Below are 22,170 nucleotides of genomic sequence, written 5' to 3' on the forward strand. Positions count from 1 at the left end.
GGACCTAAAAATGCATCCTTCTTAACTTAATTCACTAAGTCAGAGTCACCAACCTTTAGATCTAAATCAACATGATGTTTAGATGGATAAAGTTTCCAACTTTATCCATAACAATGTCTCAAGCTTCCAAGATCTAAACTTTAATACATCAAAATGACCTAAAGGACCAATATAAATTGCATGGATATAAGGGAAGGAAAAAGATCACAACTTTCCAAGTCTATGAGATCCAAGAAGCATTCTTATATGATAAAAAGATGTTGGAGTCCACTCAACACCAAGATCACCCATAAAATGGACCAAAAGTGCCAAAACCCCCAAAAGTGCCACTTAACTAAGTTCTTGGGGGTTTTATATGATAAAAAGATTGATATTTGGTCCCTTAGATGCATCTTGGCTAAAAATGGCAGTGCCTTTCTCTCTCTCTCTCTCTCTCTCACTCACTCTCCCTCTCTCTCTCTCTCTCGACTGTTATGATAAAAAGATTGATATTTGGCATTTGATATGAACATTTTATCATTTTCATTTGACTGTAATGTGGTTATCCTTACATGCAGGATAGGCACCCACAAGCACCACTACGTAGATCAGAATCTATGCCAAATGATATAGATTTGGAATAAAAAACTAGAAGTGTTATCAACATGTCCAAAATTCTACGTTTATGCGAGTTCTCTTGCTTTTTCAAGCACTAGTCTCATTTATAATGTTTCTTATACACTCTTTGTTCCAATAATTTGATTTATCACAATACAGGGAGTTGCTATGATGGCGCTCTAGTCGAGGGAACGGAAGCTACTTGGTTGGAATTTCATGGTGAATTGGTAGGCTCATGAGTTTATGTTCAACTTTGGAGTAGATATGGGTTTGGGAACTGAAACTCTACCAAGAGGTACAAATAACATGATTACTAATTTAACCCCAAAACTAATAACCACAAAGACAATTCCAACACTATATATATATATATATATATATATATATATATATATATATATATATGTGTGTGTGTGTAGCCCCATAATATTCTCCAAAAGAGCCCTTATGGAGATAAAGAGACTCCAACATATATAAACTGTGTCACTCCGATGTGGAATACACTAACACTCCCCCTTAGAGTTGAAGGCTCGATGAGGATAAATAGGGATGTGTTGAACCACTACAAACCATGTGCTTGGTTGCTTTCAAAACTATTTTAAGTATGAATTTACTTATGGAACAGTACAATTTGGTTTTCAAGTATATTCAAGAATTCTTACAAACACAGTTTTAAGTATAGATTTACTTATACAAAGATACATTTTGGCTTTCAAAGACTCTTTACAAAAGCAATTTTAAGTATTGTTATACTTACAAAGAAAATATTTTTTAGACTTTTTAAAAGTATTACTGATGTTAGCAGAAAACTTGTAGCTTTTACCAACCTTGTGTTGACCCTCAAAACTACATGTATTCTCAGGAAGTCACTAAACAAACATTCAAGACGGATTGGATTACAAGTGACATAGTTTACTAGCTGTTGTATTCTCTGCCTATCTGTTAAGGAAATTCATGTACTACTATTATCTGTAAAAAAATTGTATTTAAATATCAAGATGGAACACAAATGCTATTTTTTTTTATTGATGTACTTGTACTATATATCCAATTGCATGTGATCCATGAACTTAATCGCACAACCCAAAGTGTTCCGCCGCCTTGGCCGAGGGTGTGACATAATCACATGTGAACTTACATAATGTAATCACATGTGAATCTTACATGATATATACATATGTATTTTTGTGTGTGTTTTTGTATTAATCAATATATATATATATATATATATATATATATATATATATATATATATATATATATATATAATTTTCTTGTAGATTTGGAAGAATTTGTGGAAAATATTGAAGATGTGAAAATGATAAACCGAATAAAATATGAAAATCTTGATATGAAAACATAAAAACGTTTTGAAATTTTGTAGCATTTTTTGTTTTTTATATTTTATTTTCTATTGAATAAATACTTGTACTATTGTGTTGATAGATTAGTAATAAAAAAGATATTTTTTATAATTTACTTACGAATATTATAGTATAAGAAATCATTATATTTTCACCTAAAACGTTAAACTTTTTTGGTTAAAAAGTTATAGTTTTTTTTTCTTAATATTCCAGTTTTTTTTTTCCATTTTTAAAAAGATTGCAGTTTTTTTTAGTTTTTCCATTTTTTTTAATTCATGTTTTATAAAAAAAATCTGCATTTTTTTTAAAAAATTTGAAAATTATTATTTTTATAAAGAAATCCAAAAATTTGATTTATTATGTTAATTTTAAACATTTTTCTTAATATTTTCAAAATTAAATAATAAATGAAATTGGTAAGATGACGATTATACTCTTAATGACTTAATTTTGATCTAACGATTCATCTTTAATATTACCCATATTTAATAGAAACTAAGTAATAAAAACTCCCTTGGGGTTTTTTTAGCACTGTGCGTATTTAAGGGAAGTAATTAGACGATAACAGTGTCAAACTTTTAAAAAAACCACATGTCTTATCCATGTCAAAAAATCAAAATTTGAACTAAAAATACAGATTGAACAAACCACAGGGACCAAAACTGTAACTTACTCTTTTAATTAAAATAAGCGGGATGCATGAGTCGGCTGACGGAGTCAATGTGTTTCCACTCTAGTAACGTTCCACGCCTCCTTTTAATAATAATAATAATAATAATAATAAAAATATTTATTTGCTTAAACCTCGGCCACTTACCCGTCGCCACGTCGGACCACTTCATCCACGTCCCACTTCAATCTCTCTTTCTGTTTCTACTTTCTACTCCTTACAACGTCGTCGTTCTGCCCCTCTGTTTTACTGTCTACCTTCCGCCCGAAGCAACTTTATTTATATATTTTATATATTTCACATAAAATAAATAAAATACTACATTAAATATTAGCAATATATCATAAAACTTAATTTTTATCTGGTTTAAGATTTCGAAATCATTAAAGTAGTCCCAAATGTGTTTTCTGCTATAAAGTGATTTTGTAAATAATAAAACATATCTTTTAATTTAATAATTTATTTGGCAATTCATTCTATTTTCAAAATTAAATTTAATAAATAACTACTTTAAACAATTAACATAAGCTTCGTATCATACTATCAATAGACTTTGTGTTTACTTTTATATGCAAATCTTTTAAATATTTAATTAGTTTATTAACATTTAAATATCTATCTATTTTTCTTGTATGATATGAAAAATATATTGCATTAGGTATAATCAAAATCTTTATTTTATTTATTCGTGATAAGATATAATCATATAAGATAGAGGCATTAAAATTATCGTCTATAGAATAACTAACATTTTTTTTCCTACAATTACATAACTTTATAAAATATATAAATTATTTTATATAATAATAAGGATCAAGTATAAATTTACAAAATGGCTAACATCAAAAGCTTATTCTGCTATATGAATCGATAAAAAAGAATTTTTTATGAATATACGTTCTTAAAAAACTATTTTAGTCTACATAAATAATGCATTTCTCTCTCTATCTATGGTTGTTGTGTGTGTTTTAAAGAGGGAAGAGTAACAGAACAAGAAGCAAATTCATCCCCTGAAACATCATTCTTCAGCAGCTAAAAAGAGAGAAAGAAAGCATTTTAATTTATTTTCCCACTTTGATCAGATCCATCATCTATCTCTCTCAATCAAAAGATTGCCTTTTTCCACATTATGTACTTCGTTGTTTCCAGCAGCAAAAAACCCCACTCAAAACCCGTAACTTAAACTTCAATACGCAACTTACCACGTGCATTTTACAAGTTTCATGTTTTCTCTTCAGAGTTTATAAAATTTTCATGTTCTTGATTCCCCCCCTTTTCGAATTTCGCTGCAGTTGCGGAGGCTGGATGTGATTTCTAAAGAAGAGAACCCTAAAAGGAAGCAATAATGTTTACCGAAGGGTTAGACAACAATGCTGTTAGATGGGTAAAAGAGGTTAGTTTTTCATATCCCCAAAATCGCAATTGTCGAAATTTGTAGATTAGATATTGATTTTTCATCTGTGTTTTGTATGATTCACTTGCATTGTTCTATATTCGTTAGTTTAATTTCTGTACAGTTGAAATTAAGCTTCTTTACCCGATCTGCATCCGGCATTCTTGTTTTCAGTGATTTTAGATTACAATTATACGTTTTTTGTTTATTAATTTTGAATGGAGTTACTGGATTTGCTTACGTACTGTTATCTTTTAATTACTGGTTATATATATCTCGAATATTTCAACCTCATCTTGCAATCCATCAGTATAATCACTCAAACTTTGTCATTATGCTTGTCCATTCTGAATCATGTATCTTGAACAAGAAAAACCCTAATTTTGTACTATGAATAATCACTCGACTTGTTTTTTCTTCACTATTGGTATTGGGCTTTTGATGACAATTATGATTTCTTATGTTTGAATTACAAAATCCAGGGGTCAAATAATATCAAGAAGGAAGTTCCTTACTTTATGTCAAATCAACAACCTCAAATCAACCCCATTTCCTCACGAAACATGGGCAGAGGGTTCGGGCTGCCCCCACCTTCAAAATTCAGAAGCGGGCATCTGCCCGGGATTGTTCCAATATCTCAAGTCCTGCCCGGGGAAGATACAGATTCAGCTTCTGAAAATGACATGTCAACAGATTCAGAAGGTGAGGTGTATGGTGGACGATACTCACTAGATTCCTCTCACCCGGATGATATAGTTCCTCCTAGTAGTAGGTACCATGATCCTCTACAGATGCGCCCACAGTATCATGTGTACTCTAGTGATGTGAGTTCTTGTGTTGAAACAATGGGAAGTAGAGGAAAAGGGAATGTGGTTGATAGATTTAAAGGAATTGAGAAAAACCAATGCCATGTTAGAAATAGTGTTTATACTGAAGATGAATCGGATGATGATGATTCAAGAGGTAGCTCAGAGTTGTCAACTACACAAGTCAAAAAAGATGTTTATACTTGTTATGTGTCACAAGCCAATGAAAATGTTACCTCAAGAAAGGTACAATTCTACTTTCGCTTTCATTTTAGTTAGATGTGTATATATGTGTGATTACTTATAAAGGTCAACATTTTTGCAGGAGTTGGGTGCTCAAAACATTCAGGATCACAAGGCATTTGATGAAGATATTCCTAGTGCACCTCCATTTGTGGGCCCAGTTGAAGAAATCAAACAAGAACAATTCCAACATTCTGAAACGAATCATATGCCATTAAGAGACGAGATTTCAAAACAATCTAATAGGTTTGTTTATACCCTTCAGTTATTTTCCCCCATAAAAAAAGATAGGTAATTGTTAGTTGCACTTAATTTATGTATTATAATATAAGACATGTTTATTCTTTGTAGCAATAATGTTTGTGGTGAAGGTGGTGCATCTTCAGGATCAATTCCTGCTCGACTTCCCACATTTCATGCAAGGTACATTTCATATTTAAAGATTAAAAGTTGTAAGCTTTAATGGTTTATCATATACCCTTTGAGCTTATTTATTTATTTATTTATTTTTTTTAAAAAAATTTTGAATCAGCTCACTTGGGCCTTGGCATTCTGTGGTTGCATATGATGCATGTGTTCGGCTTTGCCTACATGCATGGGCCAAGGGTTGTTCAGAGGCAGTTATGTTTTTGGAAAATGAATGTGCTTTATTAAGAAGCACATTTGGGTGAGTTTTATTCCTGTAGATCATATGATTTTTTTTATATATGTATAGTTATTGCTAATAAAATTTGTATCTACAGAATAAAAAAAGCAAACTTAATAAAGGCTCATTAAAAGCCAAATAAGATTATAATAAAAATATATTTTTTCTAGCTATTCTTTGAAATAGAATTGTAATTTGATCAAAATCATGAAATTTTTAACAGAAGAAATTATATGAATAAAAATGGGTTGTATTGCGTTCATTCCATTCCAGGATGGACTTTAAAAAATTAAAATGAACAAAACAGATAGTTATTTTTTCTTCATTTACTAACTATTCCGTTCTTTCTTGATTCCATCATACGAAACATCACCTTCAGTTTTATATACTTTTGAGTCAAGACAGAAATCCAGATCTTTTTTAACTTTAAAAACAATATAGTCATCTTTTTTCTACTTTTTGGTTGATTTTGGTATAGTTTGCAACAAACATTACTACAATCAGAGGAAGAACTGCATCTAAAACACTCTTCAGAATCAGAAGTTGCTAGCAAAGGAGCTGCAACAAAACCAAAGAAAATGGTTGGGAAGATGAAGGTGCAAGGTATTATTGACTTTTAGTCAACACAACACTGTATTTAGCATGCATTGGACTAGGACTAATCACTAATGTCAATATGACAAAAAAAATTCCCTCTCGATCTCTCGTCTATGCAAAAAGACACAAATGCCCTCCTCATCCTGATCCTTTTCATTGAAAATATAAAATTATAAATTAAATAACAATTTGTTTACGGGTGCAGTTCGAAAAGTGAGAATGGCCTTGGATCCACCTACAGGATGCAACTTTTCATCAATAGAACCACCAAAAATCAAATTAGAAACTGTTAAACGACATGTTTTCAATGTGAAATCCAAGATTTCATCAGGGTGGAAAGCTGTGAGAAGAATTCCTTTTTCCCCTCAAGTACCTGTAGACAATTCTCTTTCTAGCCAAAGCTTGGCTTATATGAAAGCAAGCACTCAATATATAAAACAAGTTTCGGGTCTTTTAAAAAACGGTGTCTCAAGTCTACGCAGCACTTCATCTACCAAAGAAGTTCTACAAGGTTTGTGGATTCTTTTCTTTTTGACTTAATGGGGTAGGCTATATATAATATGAGTGTTTCTTTTTGACTTAATGGTGTCTTTATCTATTAAGACATCTTTATTTACATTGCTACCGTTTAGACAAACTTTCCTTTCCTTTTCCTTTTTTTTTCTTGTTTCTTTTAGTATTGTTATCTATCTTTTGCTAAAAGATAATTAATAAAAACAAGTTATAAGGATTATTGTTGACGACACTTATGTAGTAAGAAATAAAGATTTCAACTGGACATCACTTACAGACAAAAGGGTAAAATGATATTGTTTCATATTCCGGCTCTTCATTGAGTCCAAAAAAGAAACAAGCTTTGTTTATAATGCAATAGCACTTTACCCATACAACAATTAATGACGAAAAAAAAAAAAGAAACAAACAACCCCTTAATATAGACAAAACGGCTTAATAGAGAACGTCATGGAAATGATTCCTTCTTCATTAAGTCGTAACTTTTTTAATAAATAATCTTTTTTGAACATGGTTTTAATTTTTTGTTACATGTGGACAGAAACATACTCATGTTTGCTAAGACTTAAAAGTTCAGATGAAATGGATACGATTCGAATGCAGCCTGGTTCTAGTGAAACCCATATATTGTATGTTTTCTTTTATCTTTTTTTTTTACCAATGATTCTATTTGTGATTGATTGAAATCATACTTACTGACCAATGAGATTACAGCTTGCCAGATAGTCTTGGAGATGACTTGACTCTAGAAGTGAATGATTCTAAGGGTAACCATTATGGTCGTGTCCTAGTGCAAGTGGCTACTATTTCAGAAGAAGATCCAGTAAGTAGCAATGAACTTTCATTTCATTTCTAATTTGGTCAATAGACTTTTAAATTCACATCAAAACAATCCAACTTTCAAAAACACTTTCAATGACCAAACTAGAAATGAAGTGGATGTATGATGTATGATGTATCATGTATGTTACAACTTTTAGCAAATTTTATGTTTTGAAAGTTTATATTTATATATAATATATGACAGCATGACAAACTAAGGTGGTGGTCTATATACCGAGAACCAGAGCATGAGATTGTTGGAAAAATCCAACTTTATATAAATTATACAACAAGTTTGGACGATAGTCTCAAGGTGAATTGTTGGCTCTTTTCCCCTTATTATATGTTAGTTAGGCTGCATTTGTTAGTTGTTACACAGGATGAGGAGGGCATTTACGTCTTTTAACCAAGAATTCTTGTTGTTTGACAGTGTGGTTCTGTTGCTGAAACGGTGGCATACGACATTGTTTTGGAGGTTGCCATGAAAGTTCAAAACTTCCAACAAAGAAATTTACTTTTGCATGGTTCATGGCAATGGTTGCTCATTGAATTCGCATCATATTATGGTGTTTCTGATGCTTACACAAAGCTAAGGTTCGATATTCTCATCATAATATTAAAAAAAAAACATCTAAATATATGATTTCTAACCTTTTAGAGAAATGTTTTCAGATACCTTTCATACGTAATGGATGTTGCTACCCCAACAGCTGATTGTGTCTCACTTGTCTATGACTTATTGTTACCAGTTATGATGAAGGGAAATACCAAGAGTGCCCTTAGCCATCAAGAGGTTAGCTTTAAACTTCAAACGTTAAAAAAGAGTAACATACTTTCATTTCTTCTTATTTCAACATTATACTTAAAAAAAATGTCCAATTATAGCCATGTCATCCTAATACAAAGCAAGTTTCATCATTATTCATTATAATTGGGTGGATTTTTCAAAGTATAATGTCCTAATAAGAATAAAATTTGAAAGTACAATGCTATAATTTGGTAGATTTTTCAAAGTACAATGATCTCATAAGAAAAAAATGTTGCACTAGAAATAAATGAAAGTGGGACACTATAACTCACATACATGGATGTACATTGCTAATTTCTTGCATTTACCCCAATTATTGATATACGGAGTGTTTGGCAAAAAAATTGATTATGATTATTAGTCTTTAGGCTTTAAAAATCACTTATGCACATCCAAACACCCCCAATATAAATAACTAATGTTGTATACTTTTTGTATTGTAAGGCAAACTTGTTTGATTTTCATCTTGTGTAAATCTAATTAGGAATGTTAGTGGATTCGATTGATTTTTAAATAACAAAGTCGTTTAATTTACCAGAATAGAATATTAGGAGAGATTGATGAGCAAATAGAGCAGATTCTTGCTCTTGTTTTCGAGAACTACAAGTCACTAAACGAGCAATCTCCATCTGGCATTATGGACGTTTTTACCCCTGCCACTGGGGTGGCAGCACCCGTGTTGGAACCTGCTGTGAAACTTTATAAACTTCTTCATGATATATTGTCTCCTGAGGCACAGAATAAACTATATAGCTACTTCCAGGTTTGTTGTTTCACATGCTTCTTAACATCTTTTTTTTCATCATAACAATTGTTATGTAAAGTAAACCCTTTGGAGGGTATTTTAGGTATTTGACATATAGTTGTCCATTTGAGCTAAAATTGGTATGATTGTTAGGCTGCTGCGAAGAAAAGATCTAGAAGACACTTGACTGTAACCGATGAATATGTGAGTGGAATTGGTGAAGGCAATTTGATGGATTCTGTTGCTGTTTCTACAGCTTATCAGAAAATGAAATCTCTTTGTATGAACATAAAGAAGGAGATTTTTACAGACATCGAGATCCAAAATAGCAATATACTTCCAAGGTGCTTTTTCTCTTAACCCTGTTCCTCTTATATCCATATGATCTTGTGAAAAGGGTAAAATTGTCATTTATGACCCTGTTTTGCAGTTTTATAGACCTACCAAATCTTTCAACAGCAATATACAGTGCAGAACTCGCAAGCAGATTAAGAGCCTTTCTTGTTGCATGCCCTCCAACGGGTCCTTCTCTTCATGTTGCAGAGCTTGTAATTGCAACTGCAGATTTCCAGAAAGATCTTGCTTCTTGGAATATCAAGTAATGTTTTCCCAAATTTCATTCTTGTTAATTGTTTTGATTTTGCAGACATTAATTCAATCTTTTCTTTTTCAGTCATGTCAAAAATGGGGTTGATGCAAAAGAATTGTTTCATTTGTATATCATGATATGGATTCAAGATAAGCGTATGTCTCTCCTGGAGACTTGTAAGATGGATACGGTATGTACCTTGTTTTTAAAATTTTTAACTTTTTTGTTTTTCCAAATTTTGTAAGTAATTAATATCTTTGATATAATTACATAAACTATCTTTTTATGGTTCTTATGTTAAAAGTTTGATACAAAATCAATTACAATTTGAAAATTTATTGATATAGTCCTTGTAATGTTATTCTACTTAATCATATGAAACTTTTGTTCAAAATATGTAGTTTTTTTTATCAAATATTATAATAAAAAACACAAACTTTTTCGTGAATTTCATCAAAATAATAATTCTTCTTGACCATTGGTGGTAAAATCAGTTTTCATTTATTATATCATATTGTTATTAGTAATTTGTATATTTATACATCAGAGGCTAAAATATTTTAGTAATATTCTGTTTTGAGCAAGAGGCTCTTTTATTTTGAGACAGAGAGAGCAATCATAAAGTACATTCATTATGTTATACAAAGTTTATATATATATATATATATATATATATATATATATATATATATATATATATATTTCAATTATGTGTTTATGTATTTTGATCATTGAATACTTGTGTTTTGTTTTAGAAACTCATACCAATTTGCAAGCTTTCCTAATATCTTGTTATAAAAACAACTTCAAACTTGCAGGTGAAATGGTCTGGAGTGAGGACACAACATTCAACAACTCCATTTATAGATGAGATGTATAATCGTCTTATAGAGACTATGAATGATTATGAGGTCATTATAAGCCGTTGGCCAGAGTATACCTTTGCTTTGGAGAATGTATGTTATGTCCTCTTTGCTCATTTTCTTTTACATCACAAATTCAATAAGATTGAGCAATAAGGTTGCATTTGTTACACGGGGCTAAGAAAATGTTCTCCGGTGATAATGATGAGAAGGGCATTTATGTCTTTTGCACATACAAGAGACTGAGAGCAAGTCCATGTCCCACCTTGTTTCACCTTTTTTGGGTGAGACAAAAAGCCATTGACATCTGTCTATATTATGTATCAGTCCAATGTATCCCAAACACATCACACTTTGTTATGTCCTAAAGAAATGATGGTGGGACCCACAAAATCGAAAAAGAAAGAAAATTGTGATTTGATATCTTCTAACCGAATCTTTTTTATTACTTTGGTCTTTGATGAAATAGGCGATTGCTGACATTGAAAAGGCGATAATTGAAGCCTTAGACAAACAATATGCAGATGTAATTGCACCTTTGAAAGAAAATATGACACCAAAGAAGTTTGGGCTGAAATATGTCCAAAAGCTCACTAAACGAACCACAAATCCTTATGTGGTGCCTCCCGAGGTTTGTCTTATTTTTTCTTATCAAGGAAGGCATTAACTTTCAAATCTTTTCTTATTAGTACATTGCATTTCAAAAAAGTTATCAAGTTATTTAGTGACATTGCTATTATTTGGTAGTTTTTATAATAGTAAGGAAGGAAAGGAGTATGCTATAATAAAGAAATCAGCAATAGTATGTTGTTAATTATTGCATTTAGTAACCATAACACAAACTGATAAATCATAAATTCATCGAATCTTATCATACTTATCTTGATTTATTCTCTGAAGTTTTTTTTTTTTGTCGATTTCAGCTTGGGATTCTCTTGAACTCTATGAAGAGGATGCTAGATGTTTTACGTCCTAAAATTGAGCTCCAATTGAAATCATGGGGTTCATGTTGCATTCCTGATGGGGGAAATGTGGCACCTGGAGAACGTTTAAGTGAAGTCACAGTGATGTTTAGATCAAAATTCCGGAATTATATACAAGCAGTTGCTGAGAAGCTTCTGGAAAATGTGGGTGCTATTCCTTTATTCGCTTCATTTTTAGTTAAATAGACAACATTTCTTACATGGGGCTGGACAAGTTTTCTTGATGATCGAGTTTAAAAAGGGCATTTATGTCTTTTGCACATTTGAGAGTCCCTGTCTCACTTTGTTAGAGCTTTTTTGGTGGGAATGGGTTAAAAAGTTGTCTCATTGACATTAGTCCAATGTATGCCAAATGCAGTACAACCTGTTATGTCATAACATCAGTGTCATGTCATGCATAACAAACGTGTTATGAGGACTTAGATAATAAGTTTATTGATTTTATTGGATTTTTGTTGTTCTTGTGCACAGACAAGATTACATAACAGTACAAAACTGAAGAAAATCCTTCAAGATTCCAAGGAAAGTGTGGGGGAATCTGAGATTAGATGCAGAATGCAACCATTAACAGAGCAGCTTACAAATACAATGAATCATCTCTATAACATCTTTGAGACTCATGTTTTCATTGCAACATGTCGAGGGTATTGGGACCGAATGGGACAAGTGAGTTCTAATGGATTGTGATAATAATAAATGAAAAATTAAATCTTTTTTAGTTGTGTTGTATTAATGGTTTCTTTTTGTGTTGTTTCAGGATGTTTTGAGTTTTCTCGAGAACAGGAAAGAGAATCGTTCATGGTACAAAGGTTCAAGAGTTGCCGTTTCTGTAAGTGGCTTTCCTTCTCATGAACTTTGTGAATACTAGGGGTAGTTTGGTAATTTTCGTTTATCTACATAATTAGCTTTCATACACTTTTTGTTTTTTTTTTATCATGAAATGCAGATTTTGGATGATACATTTGCATCACAAATGCAACAATTGGTGGGAAACACGCTTGAAGAAAAGGATGTTGAGCCACCAAGATCCATTGTTGAAGTGAGGTCAATGCTCTGCAAGGATGCTGCTAGCTACAAGAATGATACTTTCTACTATTAGAAAGTCTCTGTTTTGCACATACAGATACAGGAACAAGATGGCTGATGGTGTTGACTTTTGGTCAACCCAGGGCTAATTTTTGTGGGTTTTTGCTACAACTACTCCCCTTTTGTTTATCTCATGTCATGAGCCTGTTAAAATCGGTTATTTATATGCAGTTGACATAAACTGAGTATAGAAAATGATTTCTTGATGTTTACATTACATTATAGCTAATTATAATTAGGATCAAGAGGAAAGATGATTTTTAGCGTTGGATTCGTCATATTCATAATTCTTAACATAATTTAAAGCAATGTGATTCTTCGTTGTTTGTGGGTGGTTTGACTTTATTATATAGCATGGTCTTTGACCAAGGTTGAAATTGACAATCTGTAGTAAGATGAAGCTTTTATTTACTCTTTCTTGTATTAATTGCCAGCTCATCTGGCGTTCGGAAAAAAAATACATACCACATAAGAAAATTTTATATTATTGATTTATTGATGAATTTTGAAGTAAACATCTATCAAATTGTTTATTTAAAGAGTAACATTATTCATTAATTAAAAACCTCTAGAAATAAGAAAAAGAAAAAGGGTGTACGAAATTCATGATAATACTATATGACTTTCAAGAAATATAACTTGAACATACATAATAAAAAAAAAAAAATCTTATTTAGTACTTACTTTAATTTAATAACCCAAAATGTATTTACATATTTGTATTAATCATTCTTTAACATGCCATATTATAGAATTTTATATCTCTCAACTAATTTTAATAAACGTTATTTTTTATCAGCTAGCAGCTAGCTTTTCAGTTATTTTATAAAAATAGTCTTATTAAAAATAGGTATTAGTTTCAACACACCGCTAAAAATGCTCTTTCTTTATGACGTTTTTCAATATCGTACTCTCGACTTTTTTCGATTATCCCAAATATGAGAATTTCATCATCACAAACTTTGCCCGTACACAATATTTTGTATAGACGTTGCGGCAGGGGGAAGCTAACATGGAATATGCCTACTAATGTGTCCAAAATCCATTTTGCAATATGATGATAGGCTAATCCTACCGCAACAAAAGGGTATATTTCTCCACACCCCACGATGGATTTGCAAATACATGTTTCTACGGGTCTTACTGTAAATGTAACTGGTTTATCTGGAAATATACAAACTCACATTTTTTCTCCACAACGTGCATTTCGTATCATTGCTTGTCGATATGCTTTTATTATCTAGATATGTACATTGCGTACATTCCTCTACCCCTATACATATCTCCATCTGAAAAACAAACTCATAAATAGAAACCTCGTTTGATATGTTTTCAATAAACACGAAAATTTGAAAAAAAGATTTTTAGGGTTGGTGATGGAAGAAGACAAGGAGTTGGTGTGCGAGACGAAGACATAGCGATATTCATATCCGATTGGGGGGGGGGGGTTGAATGGTTTTTGCCCAACGTTTGTTAGCTTAAAGAGGCGGTGGTGGATTCGTTGACATCTGAGAGTGGAGATGAAGTCACATGAACATATGCATGGAATATATGCATTGGTGGAGAAGGCGGTGGAGGACAAGTACTGTCACAACTGGCATTTTAGCTAGGAAATTCTATTTTCATGTAAACATCAACTACAGTAAGATTTGTACTCTAAGTGAATATCATACTATATGCTAAATGAAACCATCAATCCAAACTCTTGATTTAAGTTCAAAACCTAATACAATACATCTCATATGTTCAACTATGGATTGAAAACCCTAAAAATCCCGATTCAAGATTTATTATGGACTAGGATTCTCTTATTGGGCCTAATGGACCAATAAACTTTCAATTTGACTACCTTGGGCCTAGGAACCCTATTTGGGCTCTAATTGGACCCACATCCATGAAAGTAAAGTATTTTGGGTCATATGGGCCTAGAAAGATCCATCTTATTTCTAATGGGCCATGATGGGCCATAACTAGTTTCATAAGCCCTAATGGGCCGTAAACTACATCCTTGGGTTTCATTAGGCCGTGAACCTCCATAAAGGCCCAATAGGCCGAAAAATAATTATTTTGGGCCTCATAATTTCAAACTAAGCCAAGAAAGGGCCCAACTTCCCTCTTTCCCCTCTCTCGGCCCAAACAAAAAAAAATGGGAGGGAAATGGAGTAACACCTCACAATTACTTGTTGGATATCCATGCAAGGTTTGCATGTATCAAGATTCAAGACAAACATCAACTCACTCTCCACCAAAGTCAACTTCCCACTTCTCTCTTATCTCTCACTCTATCTCTCGGCCACTCTCTCACTCTCCAACCTCTCTCTCTCTCTCTCTCTCTCATTTCAAACTCAACCCTTATTCTCTCAACTCTCTTCCACCCTTCGTCTCTCAAGAAAATCGTGGGTAAGGAAGATCTTCAATAGAATCACTTCAAGCTTCACATTGTGGTAAGATCTTACAAACCCAAGTGATATACTTCATCTTTAAACTCATTCACTCCTCTTACACCCATGTTTTCGTGAATCATGCTTCTTAGAACCATCTAAGTTCGAAAATCCATCTTAAGAAGCTTGCTAGGGTCGAGATCTACTCATCTCATCACCAAAAACCAAAAACATCAAAGCAATGTGAGTTCATACCCCTTGTTTTCGGTTTTACTATGTTTTGGGGGAGGATACAAGTTGCTTATGTGATATATCTATGTATTTGTGAATGTTTATGTGTGTTTTCTAAGTTATATGTTGTGATTATGTGAAGAAACTTCATAAATCTCGAAAACTCTATCAAATCTTGACAATATTTGTAAACTAAAACACTTTATGCAACTTACCATAAAGATGAAAATGTTAAACATGTTAAGGATGTTGAAAAACTAAACAAAATCTTGTAAAGGGACCATTTTTGACAAATGAACAAAAAGATGAAGCTTTTATGATACTTACGGTTTTTCAAGGACCAAAGAGTCATTTTTGTATAAAAATGGGTCTTTATGATATTATGGTTTTAAAAAGGGCCAAAAGAGTAATTTTTTCACAAAATGGGCTTAAATTGGGCCTTCACGGTTTTATGGGTCAAATTTGGAAAAATTATGACTTTTGTGGACTAAATTGTCATTTTAAACAAATTTGAGCCAAAAATGTTGTTTTTCGGTTAAAAAGGGCTGAAATTGCCAATTTTATTAAATTGGGCCGAAAATGTCAATTTTTATTAAATTGGGCCGAAAATGTCAATTTTTATTAAATTGGGCCGAAAATGTCAATTTTTATTAAATTGGGCCGAAAATGTCAATTTTTATATAATTGGGCCGAAGATGTCAATTTTCATAATATTGGGCCGAAAATGTTATTCTTAACAAAAGTGGGCTAAAAATGTCATTTTAATTGAAATAAGCCCATAAATGTAAACTTTTGGTCTTAAGGGACCTAAAGTGTCAATTTTATCAAAAATGTGCCTAAATTGTAAATTTTCGGCTTAATGGGCTAAAACTGTCATCATTACAAAAAGTGGGCTTTTTATGTCATTTTGGAAAACAATCGAGCTAAAACAAACAATGTAATAACAAACCAACTAAATACATCGATTACATGTTTATTGGGCCTAATACTTACATTACATGTTTATTGGGCCTTAGTGGTCCATTTACATGCTTATTGGGCATGAAAATAACTTACATGTTTAGTGGGCCCTAGTTGTCCTTTTACATGTTTGTTGGGCTTCGTACATTCACATACATACTTGTTGGACTTTTCAATCATAAAACGTACACGGAAACATCATACATAACATAATACAATATTCACGTAAACTTAGTTAAGGATCTAGTGAGACATGTCGGTTGACACCTCTCGAGTGTACAATCGTAGCCTGTAGTTATAACCAGAGTCTCCTGGAGGGAGAGCGAGAGTTTGTGTATAGATCTATACGGGGTGACACCCCACACCTGAGCTGTTCGCTACAGTTAGACTAGGCCAGTCTAAGGTGACAAACCTTACCTTAAACAAGTCGGCGCCTGAAAACACCACGACAGGCGAATTCGTCATAATCAAGTATGGTTAAAAGGGCTCACATAGAGATTCTCTCTATCATAAATTTACGGAATACATATAAAATCTTGTCGATACGAAAACATACATACACTGATATTCGGTCTTAGGGTTTTGAGACCACGACACCTTTATAAACAGAAAATATCGGATTTTCTGGGGAAACATACAGTAAACAATACCTTCTACTTACAACAGAAAATACATGATTTTTATCCGGATTACATTTTTATATACGTTCCAAAAACAGAAAACACACATGCATTAATACTTGATTTTGATACATCACTTTCAAACCATTTTACAGAAAATATCGGATTTTCTGGTGTTTTACGAACAATACAAAACTTTTCATTTAGACATGCTTATGAACTCACCAACATTATATATGTTGACATTTTCAAAATAACTTGTATTCTCAGGGAATCGTTAAGCGGAAAGGTCAACAAGAACATGTGGAATTTGTCGTATTTTGTTATCATCGTACATTGAATATTCTGGCATGTAATCTATGATATTATACTTGATGTAAACAATGATGGTTGTATTTGGATATGTATGATGATGGTGTTGTCTTGTTTCAATTATATACATTGTGATGATATTACAAGATGAAGTCACCAAGCCCCAGACGATTCCGCTATCTGGTTCGGGGGTGTGACAAGTACTCAACTCTAAATTCAAGTTGGCTAAAACTATAAACTGTTTATCAACAAACGACTAAACTAGGAAGCCAACGGTTAAAACAGTAAAACTACAACTCAATATTGTCTACTGTTGCTAAGCCGACATGGGGTTTAAGTTATATATTAATAAGAACAATTAAATATATTTCTATATTTCTTCTTATTTATCTTTTTATCCATGCGAAATCATGATAAGTGTATTATAATACTAATAATTTTATTATAATATGACATTTGTCACCATTTCATATAGACAATAAGATAAATAAATAAAAAATGTAGAAAAATATTTAATTTCTCTAATAAAAATTTGTGGATTTTATGTTTAGTCGTAGTACAAATATTTAATTTGGGATAATGATTTAAAAGGGTAACATATTATTCGATTTATACACATTTGGTCACTGAGTTTTTTTTCGTCCACATTTACCCCTTAAACTTGTTAAACTGTACACATTCAGTCCTTATGACCTGTTACTCCAGGTTAGCCGGGAAAAATAACTTGATAGGGTAATATATTTTTCATTTTGTACACATTTAGTCCTTAATATTTTTGTACATATTTAGTCCTTAACATTTTTTTTGTTTCAAAATAAGTCATTTTTTTTGTACTCATTCAGTACTTATGAATGATTTCTTTAGGTTTTTTTCACGACATCTTACGTGAGACAATCATTGATGAGGTGCTTGGGTTGTTGATGCTTATGTCTAATGCGATCTCGACTGCTTGGTTGCGTAAGTCTTGTGGTTTGGCTTAGGTCTTGTATTTTGAACATACGATATCAGATTTTAAGGATCTTTATCCACGTGTTCATTTTTTGAGTCTACTACAACTTTCATTAAGATTACTTCCGTTAAAATGTAATATATTTTTACTAACGATTTTATAAAAAAAAACATACATACATGCATTCATAAAAAACGTATGGACAGGAGAAGACGCAGTAATACATAGTAGGTGTTGCCGAGATGAAATAGGTGTTGCCGATACATGGAAAATAGGTATAAATGTAAAAAAAAAAAAAGCGAAAAATTTTCCACTGCGAACAGAAAAAACAGGTGTTGTCGGTGCAACACACCGGGACCATACTAAATCCGCCACCGCGTATGGATATAAAAATTCTAAGTAAAAATATATTATTTTTTAATGGAAGTAATCTAAATGAAAGTTGTAGTAGACTAAAATACGAATGCATGAATATAAAGATCGTTAAAATCCGAGATCATATTAAGAAGTTATGAAGTTCAGAACACATGACCTAAGCAACAAAGTAGTCGAGATCGCGATGGATATAAGCATCAAAAGCCCCATACACCTCATTAATGAATGTACCACGTAAGATTTCGTGAGAAAAAACTAAAAAATCATTCATAAGTACTGAATGAGTACAAAAAAATGTCTTATTTTGCAAAAAAAAAAAAAAAAAAGGACTAAATGTGTACAAAAATATTAATGACTAAATGTGTACAAAGTGAGAAATATATTACCATATTAAGTCATTTTTACCGGGTAACCTGGAGTAGCCGGTCATAAGGACTGAATGTATACAGTTTAACAAGTTGAAGGGGTAAATGTGGATAAAAAAAAAACTCAGTGACCAAATGTGTACAAATCGAAAAATATATTACTTTATCCCATTTCATTTTGCTTTTAAAATTTAAAAAAGAGAAATCAAACAAATGATTTGAAAATAATTCCTTAATCAGAATCTTTCTGAATTAATAGCATTCCCTCTAACGTCAATCACAGTCATCCTGAGTTGATTTCCCCAACTAACAAAACCCTCCATTTTCTAGGGTTTATCTCCGAAAAGGGTTTATGCAATTTGTTTCTCTCCACGCTTAATTACACTCGTATATTCAGAAACAAATGATTTTAAGTTGATTCATTATCAGAATCCTTTTCCGAATTCATAGCATTCACTCTCACACCAATCACAATAATCCGTGATTTGATTTTCCCAACCAACAAACCCCCGGTTTATACGGTTTATCTCTCAAAAAAAAAAAGGGGTTTATGCAAATTTCTTTCTCTACGCTTACTTCCACTCGTATTCCTTTGAGCGAGGGGAATTCGTACAAACTTCATAGTCTCAGTCGTAGAAATCATCAATGGGTGACGAAATGATGTCGGAGAAAAGAGGAGGGTCGATCAGTGAAGAAGACCTATCTGCTGTCGCCCAAAGGTTTCTCTCCTTGATCACCACTTTCTGGATTTCGTTATATTCAAAAATCACGAATTCCCCCGCAAAATTTTCTTGTCGCGTTTGTATATAATAATGAACAAACGTTCTTTAGTTGTTTCATTGATTTGATCATCTAACTAATTTCGGAATTTTTGAACTGAATTGTTTATCCTGTTGAGAATACACACAGAGTTTCTACTACATGGATTACGTCAATTTCATTTCTTATACCATTCTTAGCATCTTCATATGTTCCATTGTAATTGAATAAATGCTCATTTCTATTTGGTGATTGTTGTGAAATTGAAGGTACAAGACTACAACAGTGCTAAATTTGCTTCAGGAAGTGGGTCAAGTTCAGGATGTAATGATAGATTGGTATGCAATGGTGAAGCATACTAAAACTGGCATAACAAACCCTAGGGAATATCAAATGTTATGGCGCCATTTAGCCTATCGTGAGCCATTAATTGAAGAGTTTGAAGATGATTTTAAGCCATTAGTAAGTCTATCATTTTTGCAAACTCTTGTTTTGAAATTCTGTATTTTACTAGAAAATCAAGTATGATGGTTCAAAAAAAGTTTGTGATTTTTGTATTGTTACTATTAAATATTAATCAAATCAGGTAGCAAAAAACTCAAAATTTTCGAATCTTGTTATTACAAAACTTTTAAATTCATTAAAAATACCAATCACAGGATGATGATAGTGATCTAGAATATGAACTTGAAGCTTTCCCAACTGTTAGCAACGATGCTTCAGCAGAGGCTGCAGCTTATGTGAAGGTAAAAACAAAATCACAAAATCGAATTTTATCAATTAGGACCAAACAAACACCCCCTAAGGGTAAATTCGTAAATAACCCATAAATTTTATTACTCTTTTTTTGTCCCCCTTATAAAAAAAAAAAGGTTATGCATTTTTTCAGGTACTCATTGCTTCTGATTCATCAAGTGAGTCATGTATAGAAAAAGGGTTGGTGATGGAGGCTCCATTGATGATAAACATACCAAAAGACAAATCTACCCCTCCTCCATCATCAGATGAGAGTACACAACTTGCTAGTTCAACGGGTGGTGTTAATATAACAGTTCCGGTTTTTGTTCCAACACAAGTGGTCCCACCAGTTTTGTCTGGTGAAACATTGGATACTACAAACATGTGTCAAAACAGCAACTTCCCATCTAGGAGGAAAAGAAAACCATGGTCTGCACAAGAGGATAGATCACTGTTTGATGCTGTACAGAGATGTGGTGAAGGAAACTGGGCAAACATTTCAAAAGGAGATTTTAAGGGTGAAAGAACTGCTTCACAGCTATCTCAGGTTAATTATATATCTTTAACTTATGGTTTTATGCTAAAGTTTATAAAAAATTCTATTAATTATTCTGATTCTGATATTGATGAAATAATTGTTATTACCAGAGGTGGAGCATTATTAAAAAGCGTCATACAAACTCAAATGTGAAAACGGGCCCACAGCTTTCGGAGGTACAGCTGGCAGCTCGACATGCGCTTAACATGGCTCTTGATAAGCCTGGTAATAACAATTTTCTTTTGTAGATGAGGGTAAATTTGTAAAATGTAACGACTTAATAAATGTCACATTCTAAAAATATCCTGACTTTAGTTTCTAATGTGAACAGGAGGGACAACTTTCGGCAATAAACCGGTGCAACCCACGATGGCGGAGCCACCATCTGCCGCCACACTCCGACAAAATCAGTCCCAACCGGATCCAAAAAGATTGTTCCCGAGACCGCTCGCCTCCGGGCCGGACGCGGTCAAAGCCGCTGCGGTTGCCGCCGGGGCCCGCATCGCCACCCAATCGGCCGCCGCTGTAATCTTGAAGGCACAGTTGAAGAGTGCCATTCATATCAACAAAATGGGTAATGGAACCGGTAGACCGCCTGTTGCCCGCATGGGGGGCCCACGTGAGCGGTATTCTAGCATATCGCCACATGGACCACGGCCTAACCTGGGCTCGGGTCATGGTAATTCAAATGTTGGACCGGTGGTCCAGACCACTGGTCCAAACGGTGGGCTTCAGGTTAAACCTTCTGGCCCACCTTCACCGGTTGAATCGGTTAAAGAAGAGCAAGTTGCAGTTTCCGAGAGCCTACAAAAGATGAATCTTGAATCCGATTTGAAAGATCAAGAAGAGAAAGTCGTCCCCAGATGTTTGTCCTAGCAGTAGGTAGAAAGATCAGTGTCAAAGTTTACTTTTTCTTTTTTTCTTTTGTGGTTTTGTTAGGAGCTTTTTTGAGCAAATATTAGGGTTTTTTTTTTTTTTTTTGTCGATATTCTGATTCCTTTGTTATTTGAATGTATGCTAATGGAAAAAAGTAGTTAGTTGCAACAGATGTTATTCAATTATACTGACAAACATTTTAGAACGTGATTAAATTTTCTTTGTAGTTACAAAAAGCGATTTTAGGGGGGCCAAAAATTTTGTTAACATTTTAGTTTTTACAGTATCAAAATAAAATATATAAAAAACTACTATAGACCATTTAATCGAAAAATTGAAAT

At 32.8% G+C, this 22,170-nt stretch overlaps 2 protein-coding genes across 3 annotated transcripts; both read left to right on the forward strand.

Moving 5' to 3' along the window:
• Positions 1 to 3,566: 3,566 nt before the first annotated feature.
• Positions 3,567 to 12,992, forward strand: LOC145120084 (uncharacterized). Its single transcript, XM_079055870.1, has 23 exons — positions 3,567 to 3,805; positions 3,924 to 4,024; positions 4,507 to 5,076; positions 5,156 to 5,319; positions 5,425 to 5,496; positions 5,606 to 5,740; positions 6,198 to 6,322; positions 6,522 to 6,827; positions 7,371 to 7,458; positions 7,544 to 7,652; positions 7,857 to 7,964; positions 8,082 to 8,245; positions 8,324 to 8,444; positions 8,998 to 9,222; positions 9,358 to 9,548; positions 9,635 to 9,802; positions 9,878 to 9,983; positions 10,612 to 10,749; positions 11,126 to 11,287; positions 11,580 to 11,783; positions 12,111 to 12,305; positions 12,397 to 12,468; positions 12,586 to 12,992. The coding sequence occupies exons 2-23, from the start codon at positions 3,977 to 3,979 to the stop codon at positions 12,736 to 12,738; spliced, it is 3,624 nt and encodes a 1,207-aa protein (XP_078911996.1). The 5' UTR covers positions 3,567 to 3,805; positions 3,924 to 3,976; the 3' UTR covers positions 12,739 to 12,992.
• Positions 12,993 to 19,195: 6,203 nt separating this feature from the next.
• LOC145118906 (uncharacterized) lies at positions 19,196 to 22,006 on the forward strand. Of its 2 annotated transcripts, XM_079054561.1 has the most exons (6): positions 19,196 to 19,637; positions 19,947 to 20,139; positions 20,337 to 20,423; positions 20,567 to 20,962; positions 21,064 to 21,178; positions 21,285 to 22,006. In XM_079054561.1, the coding sequence occupies exons 1-6, from the start codon at positions 19,564 to 19,566 to the stop codon at positions 21,827 to 21,829; spliced, it is 1,410 nt and encodes a 469-aa protein (XP_078910687.1). In that variant the 5' UTR covers positions 19,196 to 19,563; the 3' UTR covers positions 21,830 to 22,006. The 2 variants fall into 2 exon arrangements, with proteins under 2 accessions (XP_078910687.1, XP_078910688.1); XM_079054562.1 differs by lacking the exon at positions 20,337 to 20,423.
• Positions 22,007 to 22,170: the final 164 nt, after the last annotated feature.

The sequence above is a fragment of the Lactuca virosa genome, chromosome 6 (assembly GCF_052849685.1).
Source record: "Lactuca virosa cultivar CGN04683 chromosome 6, Lactuca_virosa_CGN04683_v6, whole genome shotgun sequence".
NCBI lineage: Eukaryota > Viridiplantae > Streptophyta > Magnoliopsida > Asterales > Asteraceae > Lactuca > Lactuca virosa.

What these genes read in the sequence shown, in the direction of transcription:
- LOC145120084 (XM_079055870.1), top strand. Translation starts at nt 3,977, where the DNA reads ATGTTTACCGAAGGGTTAGACAACAATGCTGTTAGATGGGTAAAAGAG. An exon ending in AAAATGTTACCTCAAGAAAG is followed by an intron (nt 5,077 to 5,155) that starts GTACAATTCTAC and finishes ACATTTTTGCAG; the next exon opens with GAGTTGGGTGCTCAAAACAT. An exon ending in TCTAGTGAAACCCATATATT is followed by an intron (nt 7,459 to 7,543) that starts GTATGTTTTCTT and finishes ATGAGATTACAG; the next exon opens with CTTGCCAGATAGTCTTGGAG.
- LOC145118906 (XM_079054561.1), top strand. Translation starts at nt 19,564, where the DNA reads ATGGGTGACGAAATGATGTCGGAGAAAAGAGGAGGGTCGATCAGTGAA. An exon ending in AGGCTGCAGCTTATGTGAAG is followed by an intron (nt 20,424 to 20,566) that starts GTAAAAACAAAA and finishes GCATTTTTTCAG; the next exon opens with GTACTCATTGCTTCTGATTC. An exon ending in CTGCTTCACAGCTATCTCAG is followed by an intron (nt 20,963 to 21,063) that starts GTTAATTATATA and finishes TGTTATTACCAG; the next exon opens with AGGTGGAGCATTATTAAAAA.